Source organism: Periophthalmus magnuspinnatus, chromosome 9 (assembly GCF_009829125.3).
Source record: "Periophthalmus magnuspinnatus isolate fPerMag1 chromosome 9, fPerMag1.2.pri, whole genome shotgun sequence".
Lineage (NCBI taxonomy): Eukaryota > Metazoa > Chordata > Actinopteri > Gobiiformes > Gobiidae > Periophthalmus > Periophthalmus magnuspinnatus.
The window spans coordinates 1,986,885-2,010,104 of NC_047134.1; the positions used below are offsets into that span (position 1 = coordinate 1,986,885).

Consider the following 23,220-nt stretch of genomic DNA (forward strand, 5'->3'; position numbering starts at 1 on the left):
GGGGTGAGGGAAGTCTGTTAGTTCATTCCGCGACCCGGCCCCCGGATAAGAGGAAGAACATGGACGGATGGATGGAACATTAATCCTTATCATTTTGTCGCAGCTCAGGAGTCTGTGATCAACCCGAGCGTTCATGATCCTGTTGGCTAATGCTAATGCTAATGCTAGCTAGCTTGTGACTGTAAACCTATTTGAGAGGAACTTGTTTAACAGCTCCGGCTAACTCTTTCTTTATGGTTAGATTGTGTTTAAACAAAGCTCAGATTAAAGTCTAATTTGAGTAACAGATCTTCAGACAGACCAGTGCCTCCAGTTAGCTCAGTATTAAAAATGGGCCTGTCCAGTCATAACTACACGCTAACTGGGGCTAAACAGTGACTGCCCATCATTTGGTTCCATATATTTCTCATTCATATTTCCCATAAAAGATGAATAAAAAAGTTTGAAGGCTAAAGGCTAATCTGCTACGTGCTAACTACTTTTATTTACATGTTGCGATTCATCGTTAGCCTGTAATGTCGTCTCCGGCTAAGTCAGTCTTTAATACGTCTGATTTAATACGGACTTTCCCTTTGTGGGTGAATCAAAACAGAAAGTAAAAATCGCATTCGAACTGTGTAAATCTGTTCAAACGGACGTCTCCTCCTCCTCGCGGCTCCTCCCACTCCTGCGCGCGCTCGTCTCTGCGCTAAAACAATAGCCCCTGATTTCAGCCTTGTTGTTATTACGTGATGAATTATGGGTATTGTGCTGTAACAATGCACAATATTCACATTAGCATTTTTATTCAAATTAGCATTGTATTTTTGTGCTCAGTCGTATGGGGCCAAATCACCGCCAAAACGCTGTAAACACATCCACAAACACAACCGTCTTACGCTTTGGAAATGTGTCAACAGATTTGTACTAAAGGGTTTATTCGTTACACAAAGACACGTAAACTGTTCTGTACGAGCACGTTTTGTACAAATAAGTTTGGATTTGCAAATATATCTGTAGTAATTTGCATCTAAACCATAGACTCTACAAATACAGTGGGGCCTTTGTCGGTGCAGAACGTTTCATCGACATTGTGGGTTTTGTCGGGGAGAAAACAAATTGCAAACGTACAGCACTTCAGAGTCACACTGAGATCCAACGTTTATGTAAATTTGTCTGAACACATTCTGTACTGGACAGGAGACACGGCACGGAGGAGACTGATGGACAATGGTCTACAGTCCAACAGCCAATCAGGACGCACGACACAATGGTCTACAGTCCAACGGCCAATCAGAACGCACGACACAATGGTCTACAGTCCAACAGCCAATCAGGACGCACGACACAATGCACGCTCATACACTGGAAAAAAGCATGTAAAATTGCACACACAAAAAAATCCGTGAAATAGCACAAGCATGAAAGATGAACCGCGATATAGTGATGGACAACTGTAAATGGACGTCGCTAACCTGCTAGCCGTCACGTTACAAACAGGAAGTGATCATGGGTGAACTTCTGGCTCCATCGATAAACTGTCTCCTCTCTCTGTCTCTGCTGCTTCAGACTCATTTTGGTCTTAAATGTTCGTATTAACCCTCTACATGTCCTGGGGTTCTTTTTTTTTTTTTTTTTTTTTTTTTTAAAGTTATTTTGAATTTAATTCGATTTTTTATTTTTTATTTTTTTGACATTTTAAGGTTTTTTTTTTGTTATTTTGAGGTTTTTTTTTTGAGTTATTTTGAGTTGTTCTTTTATGTTTTATTATTTTTAGTTTAATTTTGTTATTTTGAGGTTGTTTTTTTAAGTTATTTTGGGTTTATTTTGAATTTTTTTTTTTTTTTTTTTTTTTTTTTTATAAACCATGTCCTCTCTCTGTCTCTGCTGCTTCAGACTCATTCTGGTCTTAAATGTTCGTATTAACCCTCTACATTCTCTGGGTTTTTAATTTCACTATTGTGTCTGTAAATCAAGATCTGAACATTAATAACAGACAAATCAGGTCCTTCTTTCCCCGAGGTCGCTCCTGTTAGCGTTAGCAACAGGTTTGATTGACATCGTTACTAAGCGCCCTCTTTCTGCTAAACCAGCGATGCGGGCGGAAAAGAGGCGTTACCTTCAACAGCCTCGCTCCGGATTGGCTCTTTGGTTGCTATGACAGTTGCGGTCGGAATTCCAAACACGGAGCTCCAAATTTGCCGCTGTAACTGCTAGCGTCGATGAGCTACGTCGCGCTCACTCAGTCCGCGTCTTTACACAGTCTGCGGTCCAAACGTCGGTGTCTGAGCTCGTCCACGCCGTTTCTCTGCTCCTCTCGTGCGTCCGTCCTGCCTCACAGACGGATCGATGTCTCATTTGCATATCGCTCATAAACGTTGCATTAATAGAATTGCAGCAGAAATAACAGGGTGATTATCGATCGTTTCTTATCGATTCATTTAATGTGAAACTCTGAGCATCAGCAGCTTCAGTTCGATTTGAGATGAGCGTCTGGCTGGAGGTCACCGTCTCTTCATACACTTAGATTAATATTATATCGTGTTTGTCCATAGGGGGAAGTGTAGCGGGCCTGTGTTTTTAAACCTGTATAACGTTATTGATACTCTGCGGCCGATGTCATCAACGTTCCTCTGGGGCGTGACGCTAACTGAAAGCACTGCTCCGTCTGAAGCTCTGTTAGACTTTAATCTGATCCCTGTTTCAACACAATCTGGAAGAACTGATTTAGCTGAACCACAACAGGTGAGCTGATTTGTGCCGTTAAAGTCTCTCACGCATTAAATTACCGTCACAAGCTAGCTAGTGTTAGCATTAGCGTTAGCCAACAGTTTTAGTCAGACATGTAAACTGGATCGTGAAAGCTCAGATCGATCGCAGGCTCCTGAAAATGTGCTCTTTAAATCAATTTTGTGTTTTTTTCTGACAGTGTTGCTAATGTTTGCAATGCGTCACCATGGTAACTGCTAATTATTCCACCATAGACATACATGTAGGACACTCCCAGCGGCCAAAGTATTTAGACAAACAGGTAAAGATGGGAGTTTGAGTTCCCTCACACTGTTTCAAACACATTTATATTCAGTAACAAACACACACGCACGCACACACACACACATCAGACACACACACACATCACACGCACACACACACACATCGTACATCAGTTTTTTTTACATTTTGTTAATTGTAAAACACAATATTGATCTAAAATGGCTAAATAAAACAACCAGGTTTATCGACTTTCTGTCTGAAACATGCTGGCTCGTTTACTCACAGATCTGACTTGTACCTATTTGTCTCCATGGATACGTTTAATACTATACTGTCACAACCCCACACCAGAAAGTTGCATACTGCATCTGCAAGAAGAAGAAGAAGAAGAAGAAGAAGAAGAAGAAGAAGAAGAAGAAGAGGAACAAGAAGAAATGACTCTAGAAATGAAGGTGTGTGGAGTTTAAAAACACAGTGGAGCACTTCCTGTATCACCACATGATGACATCACAAGGTGGAACAGGTCTGTTTGTGACGAAGAAACAACATTAGAAGAGCCGCAGCCTTCACTGATCCCACAGAACAGGGACGTCACTCTGTTCATCTGAGTGGACAACGGGGATTCTTCATGTCGTGTTCTTTTTTTGTTTTGTTTTTTGGTGAGTAAAAGCTTTTGTGATGGATGAGGAGGAGGTGGAGGAAGAGAAAGGAGTAGAAGAGGAGGAGGGGGAGAAAAAGAAAGACGAGAGACAGAACAGCGCTGTCAGTGATTTGTGACGCATTTGTAACAATAAAAGAGCAGAACCTCCTGTACACCTCCTGCTCCATCACCTCCTTTGGATCCAGTTCTTCTGCTCCTCCATCACCTCCTCTGCTCCTCCATCACCTCCTCTGCTGCTCCATCACCTCCTCTGGACCCAGTTCTTCTGCTCCTCCATCACCTCCTTTGGATCCAGTTCTTCTGCTCCTCCATCACCTCCTTTGGATCCAGTTCTTCTGTTCCTCCCTCACCTCCTTTGGACCCAGTTCTTCTGCTCCTCCATCACCTCCTCTGGACCCAGTTCTTCTGGTCCTCCATCACCTCCTTTGGATCCAGTTCTTCTGCTCCTCCATCACCTCCTTTGGATCCAGTTCTTCTGCTCCTCCATCACCTCCTTTGGATCCAGTTCTTCTGCTCCTCCATCACCTCCTTTGGACCCAGTTCTTCTGCTCCTCCATCACCTCCTCTGGATCCAGTTCTTCTGCTAATCCATCACCTCCTCTGCTCCTCCATCACATCCTCTGGACCCAGTTCTTCTGCTCCTCCATCACCTCCTTTGGATCCAGTTCTTCTGCTCCTCCATCACATCCTCTGCTCCTCCATCACCTCCTCTGCTACTCCATCACCTCCTCTGGACCCAGTTCTTCTGCTCCTCCATCACCTCCTTTGGATCCAGTTCTTCTGCTCCTCCATCACCTCCTTTGGATCCAGTTCTTCTGTTCCTCCATCACCTCCTTTGGACCCAGTTCTTCTGCTCCTCCATCACCTCCTCTGGATCCAGTTCTTCTGCTAATCCATCACCTCCTCTGCTCCTCCATCACATCCTCTGGACCCAGTTCTTCTGCTCCTCCATCACCTCCTTTGGATCCAGTTCTTCTGCTCCTCCATCACATCCTCTGCTCCTCCATCACCTCCTCTGCTGCTCCATCACCTCCTCTGGACCCAGTTCTTCTGCTCCTCCATCACCTCCTTTGGATCCAGTTCTTCTGCTCCTCCATCACCTCCTCTGCTGCTCCATCACCTCCTCTGGACCCAGTTCTTCTGCTCCTCCATCACCTCCTCTGCTCCTCCATCACCTCCTCTGGACCCAGTTATTCTGCTCCTCCATCACCTCCTCTGGATCCAGTTCTTCTGCTCCTCCATCACCTCCTCTGGAATCACACCGCCAACCTGTGGGTCAGTGGCTCCGACCGCTCCACCAGTGTTGTTTATGTTGAGAGCGGGATTCAAACTCGCAACCTTCAGCTCAGTGGACAAACACTCCACCAAATCAGATTCTATCACTGCACTGAAAAACATGGATTCCTACGGGAACTCCTCTCCACAGATCTGACCTGTCACTTGGCCTGATGGCGACGCCTGCCTGTCAAATAAATTTAATGCCATACAGTGGAACATTACTTCTCCATGGAGACAAGCAGACCCTCCACCTCCAGTTGGTGCACCTTTAAAGAGGGAGTATTATGCAACTCGACTTCTTGAGCTTTCTGCCTGTCACAAAGTCCACTCATCGTTTCATTCATCCGTTAATCTAAAGTCGTCTTCTCTGAGCCACAAAAATGCTCCGTTCCAATATTGCACGGATTGTTGCGTCATAGTTAAAACTCTGCACTTCTTCTATGCCGATTCCATAAAACATCCGAAGACTCTCCGGTCAAACTTTGCTCAAAACAAACACACGGCTCTGTTAGCGCAGCGTAGCATAGCATCTTTACCGCACCAGTTTCGCCCTTTTTCATAATTTTTCTCATCAAAACCTGCTCAGGTGCGAACAGTCGCGCAGAAATCAGATTACTCTCGCCAGACGGAACTGTTTACGTGACATTTCACTAATCTGATTACTCCAGAAATCAGATACCGATCGCATTTTTTGGTGCGGGTTTGGCGTCCGCGTGAACAGAGCCAGGCGAAACGTAGCTAGCGTCGCGTTGTTTTAACACGTAGTTTGACGCGCAAATGTGTGTTATAAATAAAATGAATTATTATTATCATGTAATGGTGAAACCTGAAAAGAACAATCAAACATCCGATCGGAATGTTTGTCTTTATCTGCGTGCGGCGTGTGACTTACAGCTGCTCGGGGGCCGTACACGAGAGATGAGAGATGAACAGCCGAAAGGTTCCGCGGGCACATCCATCACCTTTACGAGCCCGCGCTGTTTGCATATTTGAGCCCCATAAGCCACATGAGTGATGGCCCATGTAATGCACCCTAATGGAGATTTATTCAGCGCCGGGCGGAGGGACTGCGTGTTCTGGCCCTGATCCGGACCGGCTCGGAGTGAACACTACCTGATTTATTTCATTTAATTAGAGCGGCCATGTAAAGCAGCTCGCGGGGAAAGGTAAGTGTCCGCGCGGGCGTAAATAACACTGTCTGCGGTCGCGCTGTTAAAGGAGCAAGAGGAGGAGGAGTTACGGAGGTGTGGTCATGTCATGTCATCATCGGTTTGCTCATCTAAAATACGGGACCTTGTTTTGTTCACGTGAGTAATAAATACAGTCGGCTTTCTCTGTGGAGTTTGCGTGTTCTCCCTGGAGATGGGTCGAGTGCTGCCCTGGATCCTAACGAGGTGACCCAGCGGTATTGAAGGATGGGTCAAGCGCAGAGGATAAATTTACCTACAAGGACAATCAAGTGCATCTTAACCTTAAAGAAAGTCATAACCACGACTGAAATTATGTTTACACTGGTCCCTCGTTTATCGCGGGGGGTCACGTTCTAAAAATAACCCACAATCAGCAAAATCCGTGAAGTATCAGCTTTATTTTGTACAATTATTCTCTATGTTTTTGTCTGTAAAACCCCTCACCACACACTTTATACACTTTTCTCACACAGGCGTTAACATTTTCTCACATTTCTCTCTCGTTTAAACTCTCTCAAAGTTCAAACCTTCGCAGATTTAAAAAAAAAAAGAAAAAAAGTTCAGTATTAAAGAATGAAACCAAAGATCAAGATCAAGACATTTGTTTGAGAAATAAAAATATAAACATTTTCCTATGCTGTAAATAAAAATGATGCTTTTGGAAATACTGTGACAAATTTAATTAATTAATTGTAATGAGCTACGAGGTGTCTTTTTCCAGAAATGGTACGTAACCTTAAGATAGACTTTATGTGAGGAAATCAGTCCTCTGCATTTGACCCGTTTTTCAGAGGCAAAGGGGCAACCCGTCAGGATCCAGACCTCAGACCCAGACCTTGATTCGGGCTCGGTCAGGACTAACGCAGATGGACGATTTTCACTATTGCATCTTCGTCATGAAACATCGCTCGTGTTGGTTTTCAGATTATAGAATGTGCAGATGTCATGTTTTTCCAGATGGGGGCGCAAGAGACAGTTTTTCCTATTGATCACATTGAACTTTGCCATGAAATATCCAAAAATAAACAGACCTGGTCATTTATGTTACTCACAAATCCTGAATAACATGATAATCGCTGCTTCCGTCTGTATAGAATATGACTTATAGAATGTCGTGCGTCGTCGGAAATCCAGCCATATTGGTTAGTATTTATGTAATTCCCATGAGGCTTTGCGATGGCTGAAGGGGACAGGATACGCGAGAATGCTGAAACATGCACTAACGACACAACACAAAACACAGCGCCGCGCTTTTGATGAGAATAAGAAGAATTATTACAGGTAAAATATAGGCAGCTTTTATGCTAAACTGCAGGTGCAATCACATGGCATTGTTCACCCCTCGGTTTGCGCGTCCGTGGTTTGATTTGTGCGCTCGCGTCTGAATAATGGTAAGGGTAAACAGCTCATTAGGCTAAAAGGCCCACAGGAACAATCAGAGCCGGGGAAGGCTGCGTGCGATGGAGAAAAACGAGGCGCTCCGTACGTGGCGCTATCAGAGCCGTGTGAATGTAAACGTTAACAGCGACGTGTTAAACGCCTTGTGCCGGGTTCGTTTTCCACGTGTTTGAGCAAAATCAGTGTCAAAACACGCCCCGGTTCAGGTTATAGTGCATAAGCAGCTCTTGGGGACAAAATAAGTCCACTGTGTACTGTCCGCAGCTAATTCTAAAGTGATTTACCGGCCGATAATCAGGAAGTCAGCGGTGAAGTGCTTACAGACTCATCATGGTGAATAGATAAAATGCATAAAGTAAGTGAGGAATAACTTTGAATCACTTTTAAAATGATGTTTAAAATGATGTTTTTAACCTCCTGAGACCAGGTGTCCTCATCTGTGGACAACACCTTTTGGGTTTTTTTAGGCCACAGTGCAAATTTTTAGAAGAACAGCAACAAGAACATGTTAAATTTTGAATATTTCTAAGATAATTTTTTTTTTTTTTTTTTTTTTTGTATTTTATTTTTTAATCTTATTTTTAATTTATTAATTTTTTTTATTTGATTTTTTAAAATTATTTTTAATTTAATTTTTATTGTATTTTAATGTATTTTTTATTATTTTTAATTTAATTTCTATTGTATTTTAATGTATTTTTTATTTTTAATTTATTAAATTTTTATTGTATTTTAATGTATTTTTTATTTTCAATTTAATTTTCATTTATTTGTATTTTATTTTTTTATTTTATTTTTTATTTATTATTTTTTATTTTATTTTTTTATTATTTTTTTTTTATTTTATTTTAATGTATTTTTTTTATTATTTTTTAATTTAATTTGTATTTTTATTTAAAGGCACATGTCTTCCTGCACCTGTCAGCAGGAAGAGACACAATCCTAGAGACACAATTGTTTCTCATTTTGTTTTTTACACAAAATGTGTGTGTTCAAGCACTTAATAGTTTTTGCAAATAAAGTCCTGCAAGAGCTCGGGTCTCAGGAGGTTAAGACAGTAAGAATCAGGTACAATGTCTTTAGTTTACTTTCTAGCCAAGCCATGGGTGAACGCTGTTTTTGTGTCGTCTGGGGGAGCAAAGATACAGACTCGGGGGTAAAAGTTTGACAGAGTTTATTACAAGGAAATGTGAATGTTGGTCGACGGAGCAGGTAGTAGAGAGCTGGGTCGGAGGCTGAGGTGCAGGGTGGGTCCAAGAAATGGGATCTGGCAAAAAGCGAGAAAAAACAGCTGAGTTCTAGGACCATAATCACAAAAAACTAGACTGAGCCAAGCAGAACTGTACCACGGAGGATACACGGACAATCTGGAGGCGTGTGTAGGATTATCAGTCGCTTTGTACTCTCTTGACAGTATGTTTAAATCCAGGCTCAAACGGTTCTGTTTAGTTGTACATATGACTGAAAGGCTTTTATTCTGCCTCTTCTCTTTGAATTTTATGCTGATTACTCATGTTTTGATTTGTTATATTGTGATTTTAATGTCCTTCTTATTCTGTAAAACACTTTGAATTACTTTGTGCTGTGCAAATAAACTTGCCTATTCATGCTAAAGCTAACACATCCAATTCTGTAAATATGTAGCTAGTTTTTAAATTACCGTATTAAGTCGCACCAGCCAAAAAATGCATAATAATGAAGAAAAAAACATATATATATATCACATAAAAATCGCAGTATTTGAGTATAAGTCACACCCGCGGCCAAACTATGAGAAAAAGTGCGACTTATAGTCCAGAAAATATGCTACTTTTTGTTTACGATGAGCGATACCAGTGTTTTTTCGATCCGATACCAAGTAATACTATACAAAGAGTCGCAATACTGATCCGACGCGTATGCCAGACGTCAACTCTGTGTCCAAGAACCAAGAAGAAGCAAATGTACACCGCTGAACACGACAAAAGCCCCTTCAGACGCAATACTAGACACAATACAGCGTAATGTACAGACAGGAGAGTGTCAGAGCGAGGCGTACAGTCGCGAGCAGTGAAAGGACAGAACACTCAAAGCTGGTGATGGATGTGCGGCTATAAGTGGAGCATATGTGAGAGCCATAAAACAGGGAAATGTCCATCATAAAGATCACACAGGAGCAGCTGGAAGGTCCGTGCGGGACAGACTCGACAGTCCAGGCGTGTAACCTCGTGTTATCAATACAGCTGATTGATTTTGAATAATGATGTCGATTCTTTCGTTTATTACTCGTATTCCAAAGAGCAATAAACAAACAGGTGGTAAATGGTACAGCGTTGCATTTATATACAGCGGTCCCTCGTTTATCGCGGGGGTTACGTTCTAAAAATAACCCACAATCGGCGAAATCCACGAAGTATCAGCTTTATTTTTGACATTCTTCTCTATGTTTTTTGCTGTAAAACCCCTCACCACACACTTTATACACTTTTCTCTCACAGGCGTTAACATTTTCTCACATTTCTCTCTCGTTTAAACTCTCTCAAAGTTCAAACCTTCGTAGGCGTCTTTGTCGGTGCAGAACGTTTCATCGACATCGCGGGTTTTGTCGGGGAGAAAACAAATTGCAAACGTACAGCACTTCAGAGTCACACCGCGATCCAACGTTTATGTAAATTTGAAGCACTCACACATACACAACACGTACGGGACACGGGTTTTTTCTCCTCAGCCCGTTACGCCGTCATAAAGACCCCGCAGGATCAGCTGAAGGGTCCGCGCGGTCGGGGTCTGGCCTGTGAGGGCGTTATGGCGGCGCGCTGCAGTCATAGGGGGCGCTGTGGAGGGGGCAGTGTCAGATAAAGCACTTTTACTGCCCGTTTCCTCCACACAGCTGGATTTATGGCCCTGTGCTCTGACCATCTCTGCACATAAATCAGCCGTGTGGACGTGTGCTCAGGAGACAGAGGCGCTCCTCGAGATGTGCGTGATCTACGAGACGGCTGCTTTTATAGGCTCATTGTCAGAGGCCGCGTATGTGAGATATTTATTTCAAATTTCACAAACATGACCGATCAGTTGCGGTTGCGGTGCCGTGTTTAAATTCGCAAGAGTGATCGCCGGTGGTCGACTTTTTAGAGCTTTCTGCGATGTTTAAATGATTTTTTCCTCACCGAAAACATGTCTGAAGAGCTTTTAAATGTCGTCCACGCTCCTAAAAAAAAGCAGTATTTAAAACGATACACTACAACTCCACAAACCTGATGTGATGTGCAGTAGTTTTATAAGCAGGATGTGCGCTGATGCTGTTGTGATAGTGCTCTGAAGGGGGAGTGACTTAGCCCAGAACAACAATAAAGGGAAACATGTTGAGTTAAATATGTTTTGTGTTACACTTAATACCCCATTGAAGTAAAGACATGACCTGGTATTTTGTGATGTCATTTCTGTCGTTCATTTCTAAAGACCTTAATAAGACTAGATCCATTCACTTCCTGTTTAAATCTGAAGAATCGATTCTCTGCCGCTGGCTCCACCTTCGCACAGTCACGTGTTTGAACGCCGCTTTTCCACCTTCAAGTCACTCAACGCGCTAAACGTTTCAAATGGACACTGAAATAATTACAGTTTTGCTTTTAATTATTTAGAAGAGTCAAGGTGTCGTCGTCGCGGCCGTTTGTTTCTGTTCAGATTGAATTAAGTAAAGAATTAATGTTTCCCTTTGAATATCAATAGAAAAATATAACGTTAATGGTGATTTCTTCCCATTTGCAGCGAGTATTACATCACTTAAAAAGAAAATATACCTCGTTTCTCCCGTTGAAGAAGTTACGCGCGGTCATGACGGGATGCAGAAGTTCGCGAAGTCTGCTCAGATGCTCCGTTCACGGTTTCCATGGAAACACAGGGCACATTTGTCGTCCGCGTTCGTCGGGTACATGAAATGGAACAGGCCTCGTCGCGCCAGGAGTGACGTAAGTTTCCTTCAAAAGCAGCCGACGAAGCGCGAAACCGTCGAGTCGAGACGCGGCCAACGACAGCGTTCATCTGTGCGAGCTGGAATCGCGCCAACAACCTGTGGGTCGTCGGGTCCGACCGCTCGACCGATGATGTTTATATCGAGAGCGGGATCCGAACCATCAACATTTGGACGGATCTTTTACAGTCACTAATGTTAATCCTGGTTTTCTTCATATGGATCTATCACAACTATTTTAATTTGTCTTTTTAAAAACACAGAATTGGCTTTCAATTTGAATTTCCGAAGCGATTTTGACTTTTAATGACAGACCGCGTGCTTTTACTGACAGAGGAGTGGCTGTGGGAGTAGGCGGGGATAGGTGGTAGGTGCAAACTAAACTTTTATTAGTGCTCAAACCTTAAAAAACTAACTGAAAACCGCTTTTAACGTGGCTGGATCCTCTGATTATGTTTAGTAAAGCCGCGCAGCCGCTCTCCCGTTCAGTGTTTGTTCTGTTTTATGAGGAGTAAGCGAAACGTGAAGCTGATGTGATTAACGAGGAGAGCGTCGTACGAGAAAGATACTAAGTAAATTATGTTTTTGCACTTTTGAACCTCTTTGTTCTGCAGCACAAATAAACAGGAGCTTTGTGGGTTTTTTTTTTTTTTTTTTTTGCAAACGAGGCGGTAATTCTTGGCTCAAGTGTTTGGGGTTTTTAATGACACTTATTGGGTTATTATCTTCGAGCGGATCGTAAAATAAAGAACCACTTTAGACCGTTGCTCTGTGCTCGTCTTGGTTGTCAGGTCAGTCCCAGCGATGTCCAGTCTTTGTTGTGCCCTTGAGCAAGAAAGAACCACCTTGCTTATTGGCTTATGACATTATATGCATCTTTTGTGGTTTCTTGTGCGTTTATGTAGTACCCGCCTTCGTTTTGACACACTTGTGGACTGGAGCAACGATTTGGGGACTTTTATGTCGTGAGTCCACGTTCCCGATGGGTTGTGGGAGTGAGTTCCAGAGTGTAATTGTGAAGGAAGAGATTGCAGACCACGTAGAGAGTTGAAAAAAGTTTATCTGATCAGATGAAGGAAGTCACATGCGTTACATTTCAAGGGTGTTTTTCCAGTACTTTTACCCAAAGAAAAGTACTATTTACAGAAGGCTGCTCCTAGTAACATACTGTTTGTACAAGGTCACAAATGGATACACAGTTAGCTGTTTACAGGAAGGTAGAACACGTCACTAAAAGATACTGCAGTCACTGAAAAGATGAATTACAAGGCCTCTGTTCAACCTGAAAATGAAGTAACAGGTTCCATCTTAAAATAAGTGTGTCGCATTCTTACTGAGAAACAAGTTTACCACGATGTTTGTAACCCACAGTATTCAACACAAGGTTTAAGAGTAATCACGTAAAAAACCCCCCGTTGTTGTAGGAGTTGTGTCCTGATGAGGGGAGCGAGGAGGTTGGCGTTGGAGGAGGTGAGAGGGGGAGGGGGCAGGTTCTGGGGATTCTGTAGGTGGTTGTATGTGGCTTTGGCTCGTTCAAAACTGTTTTATTATTTTGTTTATTTCACTTTTTGTACGTGACACTTTTACAGTATGTTTGCGGCGTTCAGAAGAACCAAAGACTTAACCTTTAAAACATGGATTTTCTGACTCCCATTTAATTAAAGGTGTAACGCCGATCGAAAAGTTTCATAGTATGGCATTATTCTACTTGACATGTATCCAGTTGTATCTATTTCTCAAAAATACCATATTTTCTGGACTATAAGTGTCACTTTTTCCATAGTTTGTCCGGGGGTGCGACTTATACTCAGATGAGACTTTCAATTTCAACATTATGGTCATTTAAAGATAAAATGTCTGTTCTTGGTCTCAGATTTTGTAAAATAAATTTCCCCCAAAAATATAACTTATAGTCCAGTGCGACTTGTATATGTTTTTTTTTTGTTTTTGTTTTTTAATTATGATTTTTTGGCTGATGTGTTTTATACTCCAGAGCGACGTATAATCCAGAAAATACGGTACCTTCAAAAACATGCATTTTCACTGAGAGCAGGAACTGTGACTTGGTCTGAAGACGTCACCTTCTTGTCTCCATGGAAACAGATGGTTCAATAGCAACATTTCAAAACAATAACATCTCCACCAGAACAAGTAGACCCTTCACCAAAAAAGTGACATAAATATTAAATGATGCCACACAATCCAGGGGCAGATTTTAAGGAAAGTTTGACCCTTTTGCCTTTAATGCATTCAGCTTCATTTTCCTTTGTGCCGCCTCAGCCTGGAGCAGGGGCCTGAGCATAAATCCAGCAGATTATTACTAATAATATCACTTCAAAAGGTGTTCAACTGGATACTGGTTAAAACAAGCTGTTTCCTCTTCCATCTAGAATCCATTTTCACTCTTACGGTCCTGGTCTGAGATGCTGTGCACATCAGCTACGCCTGCGGTCACTAAAGACATCGATCAATTAGTCGACTAAAAGAGGTCGTGGCAAAAGCTCTCAACAGTATTTATGTGTCTGAATAAGACGACACCGGCACAGCAGTTCAAACTGCTGCAAAACAACCATTTAGATTAAAAACTTCACTTCCAAATTGTTACTAAACTTCATACTGTTCTGCTGTTGTCTCACATAAATCTATATTATATTGACTAAATTGCTGCTGTTAGTCCAGTTAATACACAGCAATAATGTGTCCAACACAAGTCTGCAGACGAGTCAGATCTATGTCTCACTGCAGCAGGTGAATATGGACCAGTGGATTCACTGCATCAACAGATCAGTGTGTGGAGGAAAAACAACTTGATCCAGATAAACTCAGACAAGACTCAAGTCAGAAACATAGAGAAAGTGTCAGCGTCACCTCCAGTGTCTCTCTCTAAAACCTTCAACTCAGGAGAGAAATCTAGAGGTAATAATGGACTCAGACTTGAACTTTAACAGACACATCAAATCAATAACATCTGCAGCTTTTTACATCTAAAAACATGTCAAAAATCAAAGGTAAACTGTCAAAACCAGACTGAGAGAGACTTATCCTGCATTTGTGTCCAGTAGGTTAGACGACTGTAACGTCCTGTTCACTGGACTCTCCAAACGAGACTTAAGACAGAACAGAACATCCAGAACATCCAGAACATCCAGAACATCCAGAACATCCAGAACACTGCTGCTCGGGTCAGGTCTAGAACCAGGAAGTACTTCACACATGTGTCCTGTGGCTCAGGTCTCTGGCTCCTGTGGCTCAGAGACTTTAAAGCAGCTCAGTGTGAACAAGTCTCTCCATGGACCAGCACCAAAGAACATCTCCCACATGAGCCACATGAACCATCTCACATGAGGAGGACTTCAGGGACCGGCCTCCTGCTGGTCCAGAGTCAGGACTAAACATGGACTTTTTGCACTTTTCTCCTCTAATGTTAAATCTATGACAATTATTTGTGATTATTTATGTTTTGATTTGTTTTATTGTGATTGTAATGTCTTTCTTATTCTGTAAAGCACTTTGGGCAGGGCAGTTTGGGGTTGAAACTCTTCCGTTTAGGGTAAAACTTTATCCTAAACACATTATAAATCACAGTTTCTCAGACCAATACCTTCAAACTGAAAATGGTTTCTGGGTGAAAGTCTTGATTTAAAAAAGAAAAGTGTCCAGATGAATACCTCTGAGACCTTCTCTACCTTAGGCCTCTTCTGGACAAATGAGGGATTACACCAACATCACTGCGTTATTATTTCAGACTTCCACCACCCCAGACACTTCCCCCAACAAAAATATTGGATCCCTGAGTAAGACACTAAAACACAGCTAAGATCGTTCATCAAGATTTTACTAAATATCTTGCCTATTTTTTTCTTTTTTTTAGGTTTATAATTATAATTTTACTTCCTGGACTTCTTACCAACGCTGTCAGTCAAACCTGTTGCTAACGCTAACAGGAGCGACCTCGGACCTGTTCACATCTTGATTTACAGACACAATATCGAAATAAAAACCCCAGGATCATGTAGAGGGTTAATACGAACATTTAAGACCAAAATGACGAGTCTGAGCAGCAGCAGGTACAGAGAGAGGACACAGTTTTTCCATAGAAAGTGAATTGGAGTCAGAGTGGATGGAGCTGGAAATGCGCCCATGCTTACTTTCTACTTGGAATGCGGCGGCTAGCAATGGATTCTCAAATTTGACAGAGGGGCGGGGCCAGGATATATACAGTGGGTACGGAAAGTATTCAGTCTTTGTTATATTGCAGACATTTGCTAAAATCATTGAAGTTCATTTTTTTCCAAGAAACACAAAATTGTTGACATTTTTGCAGATTTATTAAAAAAGAAAAACTGAAATATCACACAGCCTTGAGTATTCAGACCGTTTGCTCAGTATTTAGAAGAAGCACCTTTTGAGTTAATACAACCATGAGTCTTTTTTGGAATTATGCAGCAAGATTTCACACCTGGATTTGGGGATTCTTTGCCGTTCCTCGTTGCAGATCCTCTCCAGTTCTGTCAGGTTGGATGGTGAACGTTCTTGGACAGCCATTTTCAGGTCTCTTTAGAGATGCTCAGTTCGGTTTAAGTCAGGACTGGGCCATTCAAGAACAGTCACGGAGTTGTCCTGAAGTTACTCCTTCGTTATTTTAGCCGTGTGCTTAGGGTCATTGTCTTGTTGGAAGTGAAGCTTCAGCCCAGTCTGAGGTCCTGGCGGCCAGCTCTAGGAAGGGTTCTGGTCATCCCAAACGTCTTCCATTTAAGGATTATGGAGGCCACTGTGCTCTTAGGAACCTTAAGTGCAGCAGAATTTTTTGTAACCTTGGCCACAATTCTGTCTGAGCTCTTCAGGCGGTTCCTTTGACCTGATGATTCTCACTTGCTCTGACCTGCACTGTGAGCTGTATGACTCTAATGAAGGAGTAGAACCATTTCAAAGATGATCAGAACAAATGGACAGCACCCGAGTTAAATATATGAGGGCCACAGCAAAGGGTCTGAATACTCAAGGCCCTGTGATATTTCAGTTTTTCTTTTTTCTTTTTTTTTTTTAATCTGCAAAAATGTCAACAATTTTGTGTTTCCCTGTCAATATGTGGTGCTGTGTGTACATTAATGAGAAAAAAAATGAACTTGAACTGAATGATTTTAGCAAATGGCTGCAATATGACAAAGAGTGAAAAGTTTAAGAGAGTCTGAATACTTTACGTACCCACTGTATATGTTACACTAGAGATTTGGCTATGTCTTTGTCAATCACTTCCACACGGCGAATCACGACTGTGTGACAACCTGATTTTTTCCAACTTGTCTTGGCTCTCCAGACACAAGACACCTGCCTACTCATGCATTCTTTTAAAAACTCGCCTTCAGAGAAAGGGTTGCTTTTGAATGCCAGCAAAATAAAACTTGGTACTTGACTCTTGCATTGCTGTTTGCCAGTGAAAAAAAAAAAAATGTTGCTGAGTCTGTAAATTGGCTGCTAACCTCTGTGCTGTAGCCGCCCGTTCCTGCGTTAACCGCTTGCTAGCGTGGTTGGCGTCGTAGCAAAGTGACGGCTGGTATTGTCCTCTGTGAAAACCGTAGCAGATTCTTGGCATATCAGGCACACAGCCTTTGAAAAAATATTGTGTTGTCCACTCCGTATTAAACATTTGGCGCTCACTATCCACTTTTCTTTTCTTTGATAAGCTCATTTTTGCAGAAGAGCAGATAAAAGAATAAGAGAATGACACACGTGAACAAGTTTGATGTAGCTGACGTGCGCCATCTTTTGGGTAAACGTTGGCATTACAGGGGAAAGGTAAACTGAAGACGGTTTACCCTTACCTATTTTAATATAATTTGATCACGTTTGGCTGGCTGGATTTATAAACCCAATGGACCGTGTTTGGCCCCCGGGCCCTGGTTTGCCCACCTCTGGCTTAGACTGATGAATAAATTCCGACAGCTCTATTGTGTGAAATAAAGGTGTAAACTGTCAGAAAAAGGCTTTCCTTGTGCCTTTTGAATGTAATTTGTTGATGACAGGCTGAGGGATTCAGTTTTAGAATTGATAAATATTTAATACAGGTACTATCCCACCAAACTAAGTAATAATTAGAAAAACATGAAAACCCGTCACTTCATGTTCGCCGTAATGGCAGCTGGTATAAAAGTGCAGCCATATCCGTCACAGATCTAACGTCTCTGGCGCCGGTAGCCACTTATAGTCCTGAATAGATTTAGAGAACACTGTTCATTATGAAAAGGTGTTCGCTTTCAACTTTGAGCCCAAAATGTCGTGAGCAATTTGAAGCCATTATGAGGAGGTAGAGAGTTTTCTAACCTTTGTGTCTCTTTCAGGAGCATGAGAGCGGATCATTACGGGACTATTTTAAAAAGGGACAAGCTTTGGAAACTCATCAGCCACTTGAACGCTAATATCTTTTTAATAGAGTTTGATGAACGGGGCTTTGTACCGGGGCAGGAGGTCTCTAAAAAGTGCCAACCAACCAAAAACCTCCAGTCATGAAAAGTACCAGACGCCATTGTAGACTCCTCTGCTCCTGCAATCCTGTTTGTACAAAAGAGACAGAAAAATGAGGCGTCCGCGTTAGCATTAGTTTGAGGATTTCAGTTTAAAAGTCACACGTTGTTAAGCAGCTCTAATTAGTAAATTAACTGTGAAATTAGCTGTGGGGAGAATTTGGTGCATTAGGAATAAATCACAAAAGCTTTTCAAAAATCTGCAGTGAAAAACGGCAGGGCATGAAATTTGAGGCATTTGGGTTGAATGATTTCGGGGGAAAAAAAAATATAATGGGATTTTTATGGGGAGAAGTTACAGTTGCAATTTGTTGTTGTTGTTATTATTATTTTTTTTACAAAGATCCATTAACATTTGAGAAAAGACTGAAATCTGAACAGCTAAACTAAAGCGTCACTCACACGTGCAGCCTGACACGGGAATTTACCTGCATTTTGTCAGAACAGGGTCATGTGTGCAGGGCCGGCTCCAGCTTTCAGGGGGCCCGGAGCTGAACTTATCTCTGGGGCCCCCCACAGCGGATGCCTCCTGGCTCAGTTGTTGGTGATTCACATTTGACAATATTATGGCCACTGTCAACACACAAGCCCTGTGTCCAATAAAACTTGATATATTATAGTATTTTCATTTAAATTTATGAACTCTTGGGGGCCCTCTGGTGGCCTCGGGGCCCTCAGCAGCTGCTTAGTCTGTTTGTTGAAGCCAGAACAGATTTTCCTGCATTTTTTATCTGGCAATTTTGCAGGTAAACTACCGGGAAGTCAAGCAGAACAGAAGGAAGCACCAAAACTGGGATCAAATATCGGCAATAATCCGGGAAAAGTTGCTGGATTTATTTATTATCGCTTCTATGGTATTGGTTCAGATGATATCCTGGTTGGGCCTTTTATTGGGCGTCATAAGAGTGTTTAATGGCAAATATTGGTCTGCGATTCTTCATAATGTTTAAACTTTTATTTATAGAATTGTTTATCATTTACTTACTGGATAAATAACACAATTTGATCCATTTTGTAAGATGTTAACAGTGTTTTGATGGGACATTTAGTGGAAATCGACATATATCAAAAGCCAAAGTATCAATATCGGTATTGGAACTGAAAAAGCTGGACGCGTGCATCCCTAGAACAGAGCAGACCCATGAATGTTGTGGGACTGGTGCGATGTGTGACAGGGGGTCAGTGAGTTTTCTGGTGTTTTGTGTGTGAGAGATGTGGTACAGAACAGTCGGGTTTAAATCATACACACATCATTTTATCTACATAAATTGGCAGCTTTTCTGAGTTGGAAAATTCAAATGGCAACTTCAATTCAATGAAGATGAACAGTAAAAGCCAAAGTTAAATCTGTCAACTGGACAAAAAGTTGTAGGTGTGAAGACGTTTAGCTGCTCGTCCAAGTCTCTTCTTCAGTTCTGGTCAGATTCCTGCTGGACACTGCCTTATATCTGTCTGAAGGAGGCGCTAATGACACTGAAACTGTAAACAGCTATTGATTACAATTTCAACCTTAATAGCCTCCGTTCAACCTTTAATGGCCCTACTGGCTTGCTTTATTGTTCTCTTTGTTTCCTTTGTTTGCTTTGGGTCTGAGGATGGAGTTATAGATCGGTGAGAGGTTATGTTTGTGGCCCCAATTCCTGTTCAAGGAAGAATTGTCTTTCCTAACAAAAATAGCTTTTTTACAGTTTCAGTGTCGTTAGCTCCTCCTTCAGACAGATATAAGGCAGTGTCCAGCAGGAATCTGACCACAACTGAAGAAGCGGCTTAGACGAGCTGCCAAATGTCCTCACTACAACTTTTTGTTCAACTGAGGGGTTACACAGACAATGGAGCTGAATATTTTGTCTGACCTTTGACCTTGATGGAAGCCTAGCGGGCGCTGGGAGGAGGCGTGGCCCCAGTGTTGGGTGGGGCCTGGTTTATCTGTCTGAGTGCAGTCCTGGATCCAGGGACCATGCAGGCGTTCAGAGGGCTGGAAGTGCTGTGGTTGGTCGGTTTGGAGGCGGGGTCATTCGTAGGGACCATGCGGGCGTTCAGAGGGTTTTTAAGGGTGACGTTAAAGGTGCCCTTCAGGACGGTGTGGAGCAGACCTGGGCTCAGCTGTGGAGATAAAAACATGATCATTATCTCATTTCTGGAGAATTCAGATTATGGAAATGCAATTACATCTGATGTGAGTAATCTGATTTCTTTCAGGTCAAATTATTGGGTTATCTGATTATTTTAGTTATTTGAGTTAAAGAGAAGGTATTTTACCTCTATGGGTTATTAAAGAGGATGTAATTACTTCTATAGGGTATTACAGAGGAGGTATTTCACTTATATGTGGTATTTACTTTTATGGGGTATTAAAGAGGAGGTATTTACTTCAATGAGGTATTAAAAAGGGGCTATTTTACTTCTATGGAGTATTAAAGGGGGTGTATTTGACATCTATATGGTATTAAAGAGGAGGTATTTACTTCTGTGGGGTATTAAAGAGGAGGTATTTACTTCTATAGGGTCTTAAACAGGGGGTATTTACTTCTATGTGGTACTAAAGAGGGAGTATTTACTTCTGTGGGGTATTAAAGAGGAGGTATTTACTTCTGTGGGGTATTAAAGGGGGGTATTTACTTCTATGTGCTATTAAAGAGGGAGTATTTACTTCTATGGGGTATTAAAGAGGGGGTATTTACTTCTATGGGGTATTAAAGAGGAAATATTTACTTCTGTGGGGTATTAAAGAGGAGGTATTTACTTCTATGTGCTATTAAAGAGGGAGTATTTACTTCTATGGGGTATTAAAGAGGGGGTATTTACTTCTATGTGCTATTAAAGAGGGAGTATTTACTTCTATGGGGTATTAAAGAGGAGGTATTTACTTCTATGGGGTATTAAAGAGGGGGTATTTACTTCTATGGGGTATTAAAGAGGGAGTATTTATTTTTATGGGGTATTAAAGAGGAGGTATTTTACTTGTATGGAGTATTAAAGGGGAGGTATTTACTTTTATGGAGTATTAAAGAGGAGGTATTTACTTCTATGTGGTATTAAAGAGGGAGTATTTTACTTCTATGGAGTATTAACTGTAAGACATAACATATTTAGATCACTCTTACCTTTTATTGTTTTGAAAATTCTATATTCCTCGAAAACAACATATTGACATGTTTTATACGTTTCGTTTTTGACACTCTAATTCTTTGCTCTCTGTGCTAAGTCACTCCCCCTTCAGAGCACTATCGCGACACAAACAGCTGCATCCCACTAATGAAACTACTGCACATCACACCAGGTTTGTGAAGTTGTAGAGTTGTTTTGTATCACGTTTTTTGTATATTTGTGGAGAATTGTCGTGTGGGAGCGTGCGTGACGGAGGCTCGTGGGCGGAGCGTCGCACAGAATCTTACAGCAAACCAGGAGAAATTGCTAGATTTCTCAAACACACATGGATGACACCTAAAACGTCTTCAGGCATGTTTCTGAACATTATAACATGGGTAATTTAGCATAATTCCTCCTCTTTAAACCGTCCCCACTGATGAAACGAACTTTAATCGTTGTTATAACCCAGGTCTGAGTAACTTTATGGCGTGATTCAAATGCATGTGTCCTCTCCGCTCTTTAAACAGTGAGGCAGTGCGTAAATAAACCAAATAAACCCGGCGGATAAACAGTGTGTGTGGATTCAACAGACGGGGCACGGGTCACTGCTCTCACTTTAAACCAATGCTCCCAATGCAAAGGTAAAGGCCTGGATTTGCACCGTGTTTTTGGAGGGAAAGCGGATATATATCTTTGGATCTTTTGTTTCTCTTTGTGGTGATGCAATGTTTAGCAATGTGGGTTTCAGGTCCACAAACCCTCACATGTGTATCTCTTTGTAAAGTGCGTTGAGTCTGTTTGTGTCGAGTGAACGCAAATAATCTGGGATATAAAACCATTTGTGGGATGATTGTGTAAACATGCAGCTTTAAACACGGTCTAAACTTAATTTTTCATATTTACTCTGTTCTCATGAAACACAGCTGTCCAATCAGACGCGTTTAATACAAAGGAGCTCATTGGTCACTCGTCATTTTGAGCAAAATCTAATTTCTCTCACCTCAGAGTTTAGTGCTTCGCTCATTAGATCTGCAGAAATCCGCCACGTTTTTCAGGCCCTGTGATATTTCCTTCCGTTCCTTTTTTATCCTAAGCAGCCATATTTGTTTTGACACAACGTTTTATTTATTCAATGAAAGACAGACAAACGTAGTGACCAGTGATGTACAGCAGTGACAAGTGGACATAAGACATAAGACAAGACGGGACATGGTTTATAGACGTAACAGCTCTTTACAATTGTACGTGACAAGTCTGTGTTGTGTGAGTGTGTGTGTCGTGTGTGTCGTGTGTCTTGTGTGTCGTGTGTGATATTTCTGTGATTTTGGAGGAGGTGGAGTCAGCAGAGGAAAATGCCAGTACTAGTAAATTATTAAGTGAGAAAAGATACAGAGATATAGATACAGACATACAGAGAATGTAAATGGAGGGAAATGTTGTTGTTGCTGTGGTTGTTATTGTTGTGGTTGTCGTTGTGGTTATTGCTGTGGTTGTTGTGGTTGTAGTTGTTATTGTTGTTGTGGTTGTTGTTGCTGTGGTTGTTATTGTTGTGATTGTTATTGTTGTTGTGGTTATTGCTGTGGTTGTTGTTGTGGTGGTTGTTGCTGTGGTTGTTATCGTTGTTGTTGTGGTGGTTGTTGTTGTTATTGCTGTGGTTGTTGTTGTGGTTGTTATTGCTGTTGTTGTGGTGGTTGTTGTTATTGTTGCGGTTGTCGTTGTGGTTATTGCTGTGGTTGTTGTGGTTGTAGTTGTTATTGTTGTTGTGGTTGTTGTTGCTGTGGTTGTTATTGTTGTGATTGTTATTGTTGTTGTGGTTGTTGCTGTGGTTGTTATTGTTGTGGTTGTTATTGTTGTTGTTGTTGCTGTGGTTGTTGTGGTTGTTATGGTTGTTATTGTTGTGGTTGTTATTATTGTTGTTGTTGCTGTGGTTGTTGTGGTGGTTGTTGTTGTTATTGTTATGGTTGTTATTGTTATTATTGTTGTTGTGGTGGTTGTTATTGTGGTTGTTGCTGTTGTAGTATAACAAAATAATAATTTAGTTGTTGTAATCGGTGAAGCCAATTAGCTTTTTTTTTGACTCACATACTTGACACTTTCTGACTCACATATTTGTAAAGTGTTGGAGAGGTGTGTATTCTAGATCCCAGACAAACAGAT

General features: G+C 41.6%; 2 protein-coding genes across 2 annotated transcripts in view; one reads left to right on the forward strand and one right to left on the reverse strand.

Annotated features, from left to right (window-relative positions):
* LOC117375930 (guanine nucleotide-binding protein G(q) subunit alpha) overlaps nucleotides 1-23,220 on the forward strand; it is a 249,744-nt gene that overhangs the window by 29,684 nt on the left and 196,840 nt on the right. The gene's annotated exons all lie outside the window — the stretch shown is intronic.
* The window catches only part of stpg2 (sperm-tail PG-rich repeat containing 2), a 106,419-nt gene continuing 103,044 nt past the window's right edge, over nucleotides 19,846-23,220 (reverse strand). Inside the window, exon 14 of the mRNA XM_055224001.1 lies at nucleotides 19,846-20,076. Coding sequence (XP_055079976.1) covers nucleotides 19,846-20,076 — 231 coding nt within the window. The remainder of the gene's footprint in view (nucleotides 20,077-23,220) is intronic.